Source organism: Equus quagga, chromosome 15 (genome assembly GCF_021613505.1).
Source record: "Equus quagga isolate Etosha38 chromosome 15, UCLA_HA_Equagga_1.0, whole genome shotgun sequence".
NCBI classification, from domain to species: Eukaryota; Metazoa; Chordata; class Mammalia; order Perissodactyla; family Equidae; genus Equus; species Equus quagga.
The window spans coordinates 77935972-77950525 of record NC_060281.1 but is presented as its reverse complement, the minus strand read 5'-3'; the positions used below and the strand labels follow the sequence as shown (position 1 = coordinate 77950525).

The 14554-nt window shown below is 47.0% G+C and overlaps 1 protein-coding gene and 1 long non-coding RNA gene across 3 annotated transcripts in view; one reads left to right on the top strand and one right to left on the bottom strand.

The window, feature by feature from the left end:
• Positions 1 to 215: 215 nt before the first annotated feature.
• On the bottom strand, positions 216 to 1913 carry LOC124226704 (uncharacterized). The gene is made up of 2 exons (XR_006885348.1): positions 1596 to 1913; positions 216 to 803 (listed from the first exon to the last, which is right to left on the bottom strand). It is a non-coding gene; the product is annotated as an uncharacterized LOC124226704 (long non-coding RNA).
• Positions 1240 to 14554, top strand: part of VSIG10 (V-set and immunoglobulin domain containing 10) — a 38937-nt gene continuing 25622 nt past the window's right edge. The window contains exons 1-2 of one of the 2 annotated variants that reach the window (XM_046640344.1): positions 1247 to 1629; positions 12253 to 12534. In XM_046640344.1, the coding sequence (XP_046496300.1) occupies positions 1560 to 1629; positions 12253 to 12534 (352 nt within the window). In that variant the 5' untranslated portion in view covers positions 1247 to 1559. Of the gene's footprint in view, positions 1630 to 12252; positions 12535 to 14554 lie in introns of both variants that reach the window. The other variant, XM_046640345.1, reaches the window with a different exon arrangement.

Here is a 14554-nt window from a genome sequence, read left to right as displayed (position 1 = left end):
GTTTATGTAACAAATATATACTGGGTGGTAACAAGGTCCCAGGCACTGGGTATACAGGAAGAGGTCGGCCTAGCAGAGATTTTCCATCACAAGGCAAAAGATGAAACACAAAACAAAAGAGGCAGGGAAAAGAGGAAAACTGTGAGGAGACAGAGGAAGAGCTAAAATCACTGAGCAAAAGAGGCAAAAAAGGAAGATCTGTGCAACTTCATGGCTCAGTTCATCAGGCGAAACACGCTTTTCTTTTTACTGGTTTCAAGAGGATTTCATCACCGAACAAGTATTTCAATCAGAGGCCTTTGGGCAACAGAAGAAATCAATTTCTTAATAGCAATTTTTGGTTTTGCCCAATATTTTATGATGAGGTGATGGGGACATTTTCAAACAGAGAAAAGTTGAAAGAATGTGAACACACATATATCCACCTCCTAGAGTCTACAATTAATATTTTACCGTGTTAATTGCATTCTTTTATAAGAGGAAGTTTCTGGTAGAGCTGTTTCATGGATCAGCTCTTCCTGAGGATGTCATAACCGTGTTTTCCCTGGGACAGAAGGATGGGATGGGGGTGTGGCGGACAGCCATGGATTTTAGCCCGGGAATGTGGCTCTGGGAATCAGACTGGATGGGGGTTGGGGTACTAAACAGGGAAAACAAGCCCCTGAGAACCCAGTTCCGCCGACCCCCGGCCCTCGCTCCGACTGCGCTCTCAGCCGGTTAACTGCAGCGCAGGAGTCTCGCGGCTGGTCTTGGCTGGGAGGTCTCCGGGATCGTCTTTCTCCTGCCCTGGACTTGCCTTCGTTCTGCAAAGGGTGAAAAAGGGCAGCGATGGCGGCCTGGCGTCCGTGCTGAGCGCAGGAAAACAAATGAGGATCCCGAGAGGAGCTAAGCCGGGACGCCGAGGGGACCCCGAAATCTGCAGCTTGGCAGCCTGCCCCTCTGGCTCGCGACGCTCCTCTGGGAGCTGCAGCCGGAGCGCCGGGGAGGGAGCAGCCGGCGAGCCAGCGGTGAGGGGGGTGAGGGGGTGAAGGGGGTGGAGGGGGTGGGCCGCCTGCGGCAGCTGCGGGGCTCTGCCGGGCCCAGCTGTCCCCGCGACTCCGGGCGGCCGTCCCGGGCGGAGTGGGCTCGGGGAGGGCCCAGCTCCGCGCTCCTCCCCCGGTCGGGCCGGACTCGGCTCGGCGCGCCCGGGAGCGCGCTCTCTGCATAAAGCCCTCCCCCCGGCCAAGGTGGAGGAAGTCGGGCTCCCGCCTGGATGGGAGGAGGGAGGGATCCCCGCTCCTGTTGTTTTCCGCGAGCCGGAGAGGGTGGCGGTCGCAGGGGGCGGGGTGCGCCCTCCCACCCCGGGCCGTGCGCTCGGAGAGAGGATCGCGCCAGCCGCCCAGCGCAGCTCCCAGCCCCGGACATCGGGCTCACCCCCAGCATCTTCCCCTGGGGCCGCGGAAAGTGGAGCTACTCTGCCGTCCCGAGGACCTGAGAGGAGCACTTAGCACCGGGGGACGCACACCCAGCCCAGCCGGAGCCTGGTTTCCTGAGGGGCCCCTGCGCGCCTCTGGGGCGAGATGGCCGCGGGCATCCAGCCCCGGGTCCTCGTCTACCTCGGGGCGCTGCTGGCCCGCTGGGTCGCCGCAGGTAAGCGGCCGCGATCTGGACGAAAAAGTTGAGTTTTGCCCGGCAGCGGTGGGGAGGGGAGAGCCAAGGACCGAATTCCCTCCGGCTCCGCGGGATCCAGTTGTGCCCGCGGCCCCGAAGCCGCGCCGGCGGGGTCTTGAGTTTCCTGCTCGCAGCTCAGCTGTCTTTGCAGGAGGGAATTTTCCCGGGCGCTTGATGGAGGGCAAGATATCCCATCCCCACGCTCTTGGACTGGGCGGCCGGCCAGGCTGCAAGGACCTGCGGAGAGGTGATGGGAATTCTGAAGGTGGGAGAACTGGAGAGGCACGTGTAGGGGGAAAATGGGTTTTTATAAAGCGTCGGATGTAAATTCGCGTTCTGGTTTGACCTGCTGCGCCGGTGCTCGAAGTCGAGGCTCCTTTATTTTTCTCTCCTCCTTCTGCTCAAGGTTGAACTTGCCTTACACCTGCAACCTGTGGGTTCCCCTACACACCCCTGCAAGCCGACTTGTGCAGGCTAGCGCGTTCAAAGCTGTGCCTTCTTCCTTCACTTTTTTTTTTTTAAGATTTTATTTTTTTCCTTTTTCTCCCCAAAGCCCCGTGGTACATAGTTGTATGTTCTTAGTTGTGGGTCCTTCTAGTTGTGGGATGTGGGACGCCGCCTCAGCGTGGTTTGATGAGCAGTGCCATGTCCCCGTCCAGGATTCGAACCAAGGAAACGCTGGGCCGCTTGCAGCGGAGCGCGTAAACTTAACCACTCCGCCACAGGGCCAGCCCCTTAACTTTTTATTTTGAAATAATTTCAGACCTATAAAAAACGTCTCTTTACACTTGCATGCTCTCTTCCACTTCACATGATTAGCGAAAGGACTTAACTGCTTCATCTATACTCTACCTTGGAATATTAAGACTAGAGAGTTGCTTACAATAATATACAGAATGTAAAAAAATTGAAAAAATATTTTCGATTTTAATTCTCCAGCGAATGCATGTCTACTGTGTGCAGGGCATTGTGACAAGCAGTGAGGGGACTCCAAGGGAGGGAAGGGAGATGGAGCCAGGAGGCAGTGTAGTTACCAGAATACTTGCAGAGTGTTGCTTTCCATGTTGTCCAGCGCTGGCACCCAGCTGATCTCTTCTGGTGGGTTCCTGGAGGAATAGTGCTCTGAGCTTCCTAGCAGCAAGTGCCAAAAGTTCCTAATTGTTAGGCTCTTGCAAGTTTTTATTGTTTTATTTTCAGCAATCATTTGAAAACAGTAAAATTTCCCATAGTCTAAATTTTCAGTTTGTCTGGAAAAATCTGAAGATCTGGCAGCACAGGGCCTGCTTTCTCCCCTGCAACTGAGCACTGGTCACCCCCTTTTATCCTAAGGCATGTGACCCCAAATTTGTTCTCCCTCTCCCTGTTGTAGTACTTACTCCTGGTCCTCTTCAGTCATGGACCTTACCTGCTGACCCCTCCAGGCACCTGACAGTGGTCACTGTGCTGAGGGGAGGAGGAGAGGACGCACAGTCTCCGATTAGTGGTCTCCGGAAGCTGGAGGCAATTGTCTGTTCTCTTCTCCCAGCTGTCTGCAGTGTTCACAGCCCTGTGAACATCAAGGGCCTCAGGACATCAGAACCCTGGGTTGAAATCATCGTACTGGAATGAACCAGCTTTGACGCTGGCAGCAGCTCACCACCCAGGGCTGCTTCCCCTACTGCCTAGCCCAGTCATTCTGATGCCCAGGCCAGGTTCACCTCTGTGTCCAGTGCCCCAGGGGCTTCCCTAGCTTGGTGTGATTCTGTTGTTTGTTTTTCAAGTTGGGAGTTGTCTTGGGGGGCAAATTGTCTTTGTCTTGTCACTTAACTCCAGACAACATTCATGCCTCCACTGTCACCTCAGATTGTAAATGCTGGGTTAGTCTTGGGGAGAAGTTGCTAGGAAAAAATTAACGTTTTGGTACAATCCCAACTCTAAATGATAATATGAGGGCAGCATTGGAAAATGGCCATTTATATTGCTACCTCCTTTGGTCCATATTCTGAAATTAAGGTAGGGGGTCCTCTGGACACGATGTGAATGACTTTTAGTAACACAAACTATTACTACGTTTTAATTTCTCACCCTGTCTGGGTGGGAGACTGAAGTAAATGCCTGTGACCTGCAGTATGGAAAAGCTGAACAGCTATCCCAGCTCTCCCCATGACTTGCATGAGACCTTAAGTAAGTCATTCAGGCTTTCTGAACCTCAGTTTTCTCAACTGTAAAATGAAAGGGTATAGGACGATCAGGCACAGAACTAGTACACGTCCAAGACTACCATTTCCATGTCCGTGGCAGACATCACTAAGCTATGACCTATTCTTCTGCACTGAGCCAGGACTCACCTTGTCTCATCTTTAACCCAGCCCACAGGGCTGTCACATCTCAGGACTAAATCCTCTCTAAGATCACCTTCAGCTTCCGTAGTTTAAAAGAATGGAGTGAGCAAAGCCAGGAGGAGAAGAGCCTGGGAAACACTTCTTGCCTTATTGGAACCTGTAGCATTTGATGACATTCTCTGCCTTCCAGCCAGTGACTTAGATTCTTTTCTTCATCTTGTCCTGGCTTTTGGGAATGAAGTGGCCAAGATGGGGAGAGTCGGAACGTCCTGTGGCTGCAGGCTGGCTTCTGATCTTTTAAATGGAGCCCCTTCTAACCAGGCAAAAAGCCAGATACAAACAACTGTTAAACTCTTTCTTTTATAAAAGGGAAGGATGTCCCGAGGCAGGTTGCAGTTTATTTTTTTATAACAACTTTATTGAGATATAATTTACAGGCCATAAAATTCACCATTTTATTTTTTGGTGAGGAAGATTGGCCCTGAGCTAACATCTGTTGCAATCTTCCTCTTCTTGCTTGAGGGAGATTGTTACTGAGCTAATATCTGTGCCATGAGGGAGATTGTTACCGAGCTAATATCTGTGCCACTCTCCTCTATTTTCTATGTGGGACACCACCACAGCATGGCTTGAGGAGCAGTGTGTAGGGCCGCACCCAGGATCCAAACCTGTGACCTCCAGGCCGCCGAAGTAGAGTGCACGAACTTAACCACTATGCCAACAGGCTGGCCCCAGAATTCACTCTTTTAGTGTGTACAAGTCAGGGTTTTAGTATATTCACAAGATTGTGCAAACATTCCCACTAATTAATTCCAGAATATTTTCATCACCTGAAAAAGAAGCCAAAGAGAACAGCAGGAAAGAGGGAAAAAGCTGAAGCCCTCTTCCTCCCACCCTTCTGGAGTTCTAGGCGAATAAAAGCACTTGTGTTCTGTATTAGTTATGTATTCCACAATAACGCCATGTAACAATCACACAATGACAATCAGAGCTTCCTGCTCCAGGCCTGGGGTGGTTGGCTAGTTGGCTCTGTTGACCTTGCCTGGGCTGGCTCACATGTCTGGGCATCGACTAAGTGGCTGAAGGCTGACCTGGAATGGCTTCAGCTAGGATGACTGAGACAACTAGGGTCTGCACCATGTAGTTTTCGTCCTCCCCCTGGGATCTAACCTGGGCCTGTCCTTCTCAAGGTGATGGCAGAAGGTGAGATTGAGCACGCCCAATTACACAAGTGCTTTTGAAGCCTCTGCTTGCATCACATTTGCTAACATCCCATTGGCTAAAGCAAGCCACATGGCCGAGCCCAGGGGCAGGGTGGGAGGGCACTGCAGAGTGACATGGTGAAGGGCATGGAGAGTCGGGCTGGGGGGCCATGTTGGGGCTGTGTTTGTTATTGTGGTTTACCAATATTCCCCACAGGGTGGAGGCTCTCCATCTGAAAAGCAGACACCTGTTGTTTTTTTGTGTGTGTGTGTGTGCAGTTTTTTTTTTTTATTAAGATTATGATAGATTACAACCTTGTGAGATTTCAGTTGTACATTATTGTTAGTAATGTTGTGGGTACACCACTTCACCCTTTGTGCCCTCCCCCCACCCTCCCTTTTCCCTGGTAACCACTGATCGGTTCTCCATGTCTATATGTTAACTTCCACCTATAAGTGGGGTCATACAGAGTTTGTCTTTGTCTGGCTTATTTCGCTTAACATAATACCCTCAAGGTCCATCTATGTTGATGCGAATGGAACAATTTAGTCCTTTTTTATGGTTGAGTAGTATTCCATTGTGTATATATACCATATCTTCTTTATCCAGTCGTCAGTTTCTGGGCATTTAGGTTGGTTCCACATCTTGGCTATGTAAATAATGCTGCGATGAACATAGGGGTACATGGGACTCTTGGGATTGCTGATTTCAGGTTCTTTGGATAGATGCCCAGTAATGGGATGGCTGGGTCATAGGGTATTTCTATTTTTAACTTTTTGAGAAATCTCCATACTGTTTTCCATAGTGGCTGCACTAGTTTGCATTCCCACCAACAGTGTATGAGGGTTCCTTTTTCTCCACAACCTCCCCAACATTTGTCACTTTTGGTTTTGGATATTTTTGCCAATCTGATGGGTGTAAGGTGATATCTCAGTGTAGTTTTGATTTGCATTTCCCTGATGATTAACGATGATGAACATCTTTTCATGTTTTTATTGGCCATACTTATATCTTCTTTGGAGAAATGTCTGTTCATGTCCTCTGCCCATTTTTTGATCGGGTTGTTTGTTTTTTTGTTGTTAAGCTGTGTGAGTTCTCTGTATATTATGGTTATTAATCCTTTGTCGGATAAGTAGCTTGTAAATATTTTTTCCCAATTAGTGGGCTGTTTTTTTGGTTCAATCCTGTTTTCCCTTGCTTTGAAGAAACTCTTTAGTCTGATGAAGTCCCATTTGTTTATTCTTTCTATTGTTTCCCTCATCTGGGGAGTTATAGTGTCCGAAAAGATTCTTTTGAAACTGATGTCAAAGAGTGTACTGCCTATATTCTCTTCTAGAAGACTTATTGTTTCAGGCCTAATCTTTAAGTCTTTGATCCATTTTGAGTTAATTTTTGTGAATGGTGAAAAAGAATGGTCGATTTTCATTCTTTTACATGTGGCTGTCCAGTTTTTCCAGCACCATTTGTTGAAGAGACTTTCTTTTCTCCATTGTAGGCCCTCAGCTCCTTTGTCGAAGATTAGCTGTCCATAGATGTGTGGTTTTATCTCTGGGCTTTCAATTCTGTTCCATTGATCTGTGCACCTGTTTTTGTACCAGTACCATGCTGTTTTGATCACTGTAGCTTTGTAGTATGTTTTGAAATCGGGGATTGTGATGCCTCCGGCTTTGTTTTTCTTACTCAGGATTGCTTTAGCAATTCGCGGTCTTTTGCTGCCCCATATGAATTTTAGGATTCTTTGTTCAATTTCTGTAAAGAATGTTCTTGGGATTCTGATTGGGATAGCGTTGAATCTGTAGATTGCTTTAGGTAGTATGGACATTTTAACTATGTTTATTCTTCCAATCCATGTGCATGGAATGTCTTTCCATCTCTTTATGTCGTCGTCAATTTCTTTCAGGAAAGTCTTGTAGTTTTCGTTGTATAAATCTTTCACTTCCTTGGTTAAATTTATCCCTAGGTATTTTATTCTTTTCGTTGCAATTGTGAATGGGATTGAGTTCTTGAGTTCTTTTTCTGTTGGTTCATTTTTAGTGTATAGAAATGCTACTGATTTATGTATGTTGATTTTATACCCTGCAACTTTGCTGTAGCTGTTGATTGTTTCTAATAGTTTTCCTATGGATTCTTTGGGGTTTTCTATATATAAGATCATGTCGTCTGCAAACGTGAGAGTTTTACTTCTTCATTGCCTGTTTGGATTCCTTTTATTTCTGTTTCCTGCCTAATTGCTCTGGCCAACACCTCCAGCACTATGTTGAACAGGATTGGTGAAAGTGGGCAGCCTTGTCTTGTTCCTGTCCTCAGAGGGATGGCTTTCAGTTTTTGTCCTTTGAGTATGATATTGGCTGTGGGTTTGTCATATATGGCCTTTATTATGTTGAGGTACTTTCCTTCTATACCCATTTTATTGAGGGTTTTTATCATAAGTGGGTGTTGGATCTTGTCAGATGCTTTCTCTGCATCTATTGAGATGATCATGTGGTTTTTGTTTCTCATTTTGTTAATGTAGTGTATCACGTTGATTGACTTGCGGATGTTGAACCATCCCTGTGTCCCTGGTATAAATCCCACTTGATCATGGTGTATAATCTTTTCGATGTATTGCTGTATTCAGTTTGCCAGAATTTTGTTGAGGATTTTTGCATCTGTGTTCATCAGTGATATCAGCCTGTAGTTCTCCTTCTTTGTGTTGTCCTTGTCAGGTTTGGGGATCAGAGTGATGTTGGCTTCATAGAATGTGTTGGGGAGTACTCCATCTTCCTCAATTTTCTGGAATAGTTTGAGAAGGATAAGTATTAAATCTTTGAATGTTTGGTAGAATTCTCCAGAGAAGCCATCTGGTCCTGGACTCTTATTTTTGGGGAGGTTTGTGATTACTGTTTCTATTTCTTTACTTGTGATTGGCCTATTCAGATTCTCCATTTCTTCCTGGTTCAGTTTGGGGAGGTTGTAAGAGTCCAGGAATTTGTCCATTTCTTCTAGGTTGTTCAATTTGTTGACCTATAGTTTTTCATAGTATTCTCTTATGATCCCTTGTATTTCTTTGGTATCTGTTGTGATTTCTCCTCTCTCATTCCTAATTTTATTTACTTGAGATTTCTCTCTTCTTTTCTTGGTGAGTCTGGCCAAGGGTTTGTCGATTTTGTTAATTTTTTTGAAGAACCAACTCTTTGTTTCATTGATCCTTTCTACTGTCTTTTTAGTTTCAATATCGTTTATTTCTGCTCTTATTTTTATTATTTCCCTCCTTCTACTGACTCTGGGCTTTGTTTGTTCTTCTTTTTCTAGTTCTGTTAGATGTCATTTGAGGTTGCTTATGTGAGCTTTTTCTTGTTTTGTGAGGTGACCCTGTATTGCGATGAAGTTCCCTCTTAGGACTGCTTTTGCTGCATCCCAAATGATTTGGTATGACGTGTTCTCATTTTCATTTGTCTCCAGATAATATTTGATTTCTTCTTTAATTTCTTCAATAATCCATTGTTTGTTCAGTAGCGTGTTGTTTAGTCTCCACATTTTTGCACGTTTCTCTGCTTTATTCTTGTAGTTGATTTCTAGTTTCATAGCATTGTGATCAGAAAAAATGCTTGATATTATTTCAACTCTCTTGTATTTATTGATGCTTGCTTTGTTTCCCAAAATATGGTCTATTCTTGACAATGTTCCATGCACACTTGAGAAGAATGTGTAGCCTGCTGTTTTTGGATGAAGTGTTCTATATATATCTATTAAGTCCATCTGGTCTAATTTTTCACTTAATTCTATAATTTCCTTGTTGATTTTCTGTCTGGATGTTCTATCCATTGGTGTTAATGGGGTGTTGAGGTCCCCTACTATTATAGTATTGTTGTTGATGTCTTCTTTTAGTTCTGTGAAGAGTTGCTTTACAAATTTTGGTGCTCCTGTGTTGGGTGCGTATATATTTACAAGTGTTATGTCTTCTTGGTGGAGAGTCCCTTTTATCATTATATACTGTCCCTCTTTGTCTTTCTTTACCTGTTTTGCTTTGAAGTCTACTTTGTCTGATATTAATATAGCGACACCTGCTTTCTTTTGTTCATTATTAGCTTGGAGTATTGTCTTCCATCCCTTCACTCTGAGTCTGTGTTTGTCTTTGGGGCTGAGGTGTGTTTCCTGGAGGCAGCATATTGTTGGGTCTTGTTCTTTGATCCATCCTGCCACTCTGTCTCTTTTGATTGGAGAGTTCAATCCATTTACATTTAGAGTGATTATTGAAATGTGGGGGCCTACTGCTGCCATTTTACATCTTGTTTTCCGGTTCTCTTGAATTTCCTTTGTTTCTTGTCCCATGGTTTAGTCTGTTCTGATGGAGAGCTGCTACTCTCTGTTGTTGTCCTTCTACTTATCTCCTTTACTCTTGGTTTTGTAGTCCCTTTCCTTTTTTTGATTTTTCAGGAATGAGGGTTTTCCTGAGCATTTCTTGAAGAGGAGGTTTGGTGGCAATGAACTCCCTTAATTTTTGTTTATCTGGGGAAGTTTTTATTTCTCCATCGTATTTGAAGGATATTTTCTCTGGGTGGAGAATTCTTGGCTGCAGGTTTTTGTCCTTCAGATTTTTGAATATATCACTCCACTCTCTTCTAGCCTGTAAAGTTTCTGCTGAGAAATCTGCTGAAAGCCTGATGGGGGTTCCTTTGTAGGTAAATTTCTTCTGCCTGGCTGCCCTTAGTATTCTCTCCTTGTCGTTGACTTTTGCTAGCTTCACTACTATATGTCTTGGGGTTGGTCTACTTGCATTGACAAAGTTTGGAGATCTATTGGCTTCTGTCACATGAAGTTCCATCTCTCTCCCCAGGTTTGGGAAGTTCTCAGCCATTATTTCTTTGAATAGGCTTTCTGCCCCCTTCTCCCTTGCTTCTCCCTCTGGTATACCTATAATCCTTAGGTTGCATCTCCTAATTGCATCAGATAATTCTCGGAGAGTTTCTTCATTTCTTTTTAGTCTTAGCTCTCTCCTCCTCCTCTGCCTGCAGCATTTCCATATTCCTCTCTTCCAAATTGCTAATTCTTTCCTCCATATTATCGGCCCTGCTGTTCAGCGCATCTAGATTTTTCTTAATCTCCTCTATTGTGTTCTTCATTTCCAGTATTTCTGTTTGGTTCTTCTTTATAGTATCGAACTCTTTTGTGACATAGCTCCTGAACTCGTTGAGTAGTCTATCTGAATTCTCTTTTAACTCACTGAGTTTTTTAATGATGGCTGTTTTGAAGCCATCATCATTTAGGTTGTATATTTCATTGTCTTTGGGATTGTTTTCTGTGTGTTTGTCATTTTCCTTCTGTTCTGGAGATTTAATATATTTTTTCGTATTGCTTGATGGTGTAGATTTGTGCCTCCGCATAGAGATAGAGTTTAGTTACTGCTTCCACTTGTTTCTACTGGTGTGGTGGGGGGACAGCTGTTTATATTGCTCCAACCAGGAACCCTATCAGCTGTTGCTAACTGGGCCTGGGCCCCTCCTCACAGTCACAGTGATCCTGTGGGTTCCCTCTTCAGCTGTGGAGGCCGTCACAGGGGGGCTTCAGACTGCTGGTGCCTACTGTTGCAGACCACCTAGATGTGCTCCCTCCTTAGGTTCTGCAGCAGTGTTATGGGCTTTCCCAGCGGCCAGGGGCAGGATCACTTATATTTGCAGCTCTGTCACTGTCGGTGCCCACAAAATCTCGCTTGTCCACTATGGGTCACAGCAGAGCTATGGGAATTTTCTACAGTCTGTGGTTAGCTCGCCTAGCTATGCTACTTTTGTCCCAGGGTCTTCCAGCCTTGTGGTTGCCAGATGGGTGCTTTCTACTAGTGCTGTGCAGAGGCTATCACTGAGGCTTCTGTGAGACTGTAGAGTTTTCCCCTGGGCCACAGAGCCGGGTCGCTGGAACTCCACCCAGCCCCAGTCCTCTCCCATAGGATCTCGGGGAGCCCATTGCCCTGTCTGGGGGATAGCTGGATACCTTGAGTTCAGTGGCAGCTGGTCGGCTGCCGCCCTGCCTGGGATTCTCCTCTTTGGGACCCTCCCGGCGTTGTGGATGCTGGGTGGGGCCTCTCCGATAATGGCCAGTGAAGACCCTGCCTGCTGACCGGACGGGACTTCAGAGTTTCTCCCCCAGGCCAAGTAGCTGGCCGCTGGAGCTCCACCCAGCCCTGGTCCTCTCCCAGGAGATCTCCGGTAGTCCCGAGCCCCTCCTGGGCGAAAGCCTGGTCAGTGGAGCCAGCGGCGGCAGCTGGCCGGCCGGCGGGCCGTTTGGGATTCTCTCCGGGAGCCCCCAGGCGTTGTGGATGCTGGGCGGCGCCTCTCCGATAATGGCAGGGAAAGACTCTGCCTGCTGCTGGGACTGAACTCTAGAATTTCTCCCCCGGGCGGCGTAGCCAGCCGCTGGAGCTCCACCCAGGCCCGGACCTCTCCCAGGAGATCTCCGGTAGTCCCAATCCCCTCCCGGGCAGAAGCCTGGTCAGAGGAGCCGGCGGCGGCAGCTGGCAGGCCGGCACGCCGCTTGGGATTCTCTCCGGGATCCTCCAGGCGTTGTGGATGCTGGGCGGGACCTCTCCACTAATGGCGGGTAGGGGTTTTCCCCACTGCCTCCGGTGTGTAACTCTGGAGCTTCCCTCTGGGCTCAGGTGTAATTGCGGGGGGCTTAGGTAGGGCTCTGTTCACCTGTTTCCACCGTCGCTCCTCTGGTGTGCACTCCCTCCTGTCCTTGGTGTGCGGCAATGTTCTGGGGGCGTCCACTGGAAGAAAGCTGCCCGCAGGCTCTAGGCTGTTCAGGGGTCGGGGTCAGAGAGTTTTCACCTATCTCTACCTCCTCCCGGAGGGAAGTCTGTCCACCTTGCGATGTATAGCAGTGTGGGTCTCTCTAAAGTCCTGAGATGCTATATAGATATCCTTTGTCAAGCGATGAATGTCCAATTAGTTGTAGATTCGAAGGGGGAGAGACAAAGAAGTCTGCTCATCTTGGACCTTCCTCCTGTTTTTTTTTTTTTTTTAAATTCTAATAGAGGGACTGCAGAAAGGAGATCCTTCAGAGATCAGTAAAGGTAGTCACAGCCTGACCTTTCCTTGTACAGGGTTGGAGGCTGCTGTCATCGGAGAAGTTCATGAGAACATTACTCTGCCCTGTGGCGACATCTCGGGACCGAGGGGCCTAGTGACCTGGTACCGCAATGACTCGGAGCCCGTCTTCCTCCTGTCCTCGAATTCCAGCCTCCCACCAGCCGAGCCGCGCTTCTCCCTGGCGAATTTCAGCTCCCTGCACATTGAGGCGCTGAGCCTGCAGGATGAGGGGAACTACACCTGCCGGGAGGTCCTGAACGAGACTCAGTGGTTCCAAGTGTGGCTGCAGGTGGCCAGTAAGTGGGATGGGAGCGGACTGGGGCTGGCTGGTGAGGTGCTCACAGCCTTGGACAGGAGGAGGGCTTGGGAGTCGATGGCCTGAGCTTCATTCCGGGCTCTGCCTCCTGCGTGCTGGGTGACCTCTCGCACCAGTATTTCCTCATCTGTAAAATGGGGATGAAAAGAAGTCCTGCCTCACAGAATTGCTGTGACGGATACCAGTTTATAAAGTGCCGTAAACAGTTCCTGGAATATTGGTTAGTGATTACTTTCGACTTGTTGTTAATATTATCCTTACCATTAATATCATTTTATTATGCAGCAAAGTCAGAGTATAAAGTAATCGAGTCAGCCTGCCTGAGTTCCACTCCTAAGGCTGTTGGTTAATTCTCTATTATCTTGAGTAAGTAGCTTAATATCTCAGAGCTTCGGTTTTTCTTATTTGTTAACTGGGGACAATACACTGCACGCCTGATCCGGTACATGCCCTTATGCTACAGTGCTCAGTACAGGGCTTGGCATGAGCTACTGTTACTACTGTGCTTTCCAAAAACAGTCTCTCATGTCTGTCAATAGACATGTGTGAATTTAGAACAGGGGTTGGCAGACTACAGCCTGTGTGCCACATCCAGCCTGCTGCCTATTTTTGTATGGCCTGTAAGCTACAAATATTTTTTTACCTTTTTAAACAGTTGAAAATAAATCAAAAGAAGCATAAGATTTGTGATGTGAAAATATATGGAATTCAAATTTCAGTGTCCATAAAGAAGGTTTTCTTGGAACACAGCCACACTCATCCATTTACATATTATCTCTGACTGCCCTTGGCAGAGTTGAGTGGCCGTAACACAGATTGTATGGCCTGCAAAGCCTAAAATATTTATTCTCTGGCCCTTTACAGAAAAAGTTTGCTGGTCATGGGTTTAGAGGGACATGCACATTCTATATCCAGGTTGTGTAGTTTAGTAGAAATGCTCATATGATCATTTTACTGCTCCCTAGTTTCCTCGTCTGTAAAATAAGAATTTACTCATTCCTTTATTCCACATATATTTATTGAGAGCTTGATGCCAAGCACTGTTCCAGGTATTGGACCACAGGCGTGAACAGGATGGACAAGATCCCTGCATGCGTGGAGCTGACATCCTAGAGGGAGAAGACAGACCGTAAACCAGTGAACGAAAGCATCAGGCAATATCAGAGTGCAAGGCTATGCAGAGAATTGAGATGGGGTGATGTGATTCTCTGAAACACTAAATTGGGGGATCAGAGAGGAGCTTTTGGAGGGTGTGACATCAAAGCTAATTGATAAGTAAGGAGCCAGTTGTGCAAAGAGGAGACAGAGAGCGATCCAGTAGGACCTACGACCAGTGCCAGATGGGTAGAGCATGGTGCACGTCAGACGGGGAGAAGGTGGGTGTGGTGCGAGCCCAGTGTGTGAGAGGGTAGGATGTGTGAGACGGGGGAGGCAGGGCCACACTGTGGGGGCCGGGGAGGCCTCATGTTGTGTTGAACTCTGCCCCCCAAAAAGATATAGTGAAGTCCTAACTCCTGGTACCTGTAAATGTGACCTTATTTGGAAATGGGGTCTTTGCAGATGTAATGAAATTAAGATGAGGTCATTAGGCTGGACCAAAATTGACTGGCATTCTCATAAGAGGAGGAAAATGCATGTGAATACAGAGACACATGGGGAGAACATCATATAACGACAGAGGCAGAGACTGGAGTGATGTAGCTGTAAGCCAAGGCATGCCAAGGACTGATGGCCAACACCAGACACGAGGGAAGAGGCAAGGAAGGACTCTCCCCTAGAGCCTTTGGAGGGAGTGTGGCTCTTCTGAAACCTCGGTCTCCGGCCTCTAGAACGTGAGAGAATCAATTGCTGTTGTTTGAAGCCATCTAGTTGTTGGTACCTTATTAAGGCAGCCCCAGGAACGAATACACCTAGTAAGGAATTGGGATTTTATTCTGGGTACAGGGGAATCTCTTGGAGCTTTAAGCAGGTGTGTGGATTATTTGAATTACACATGGAGA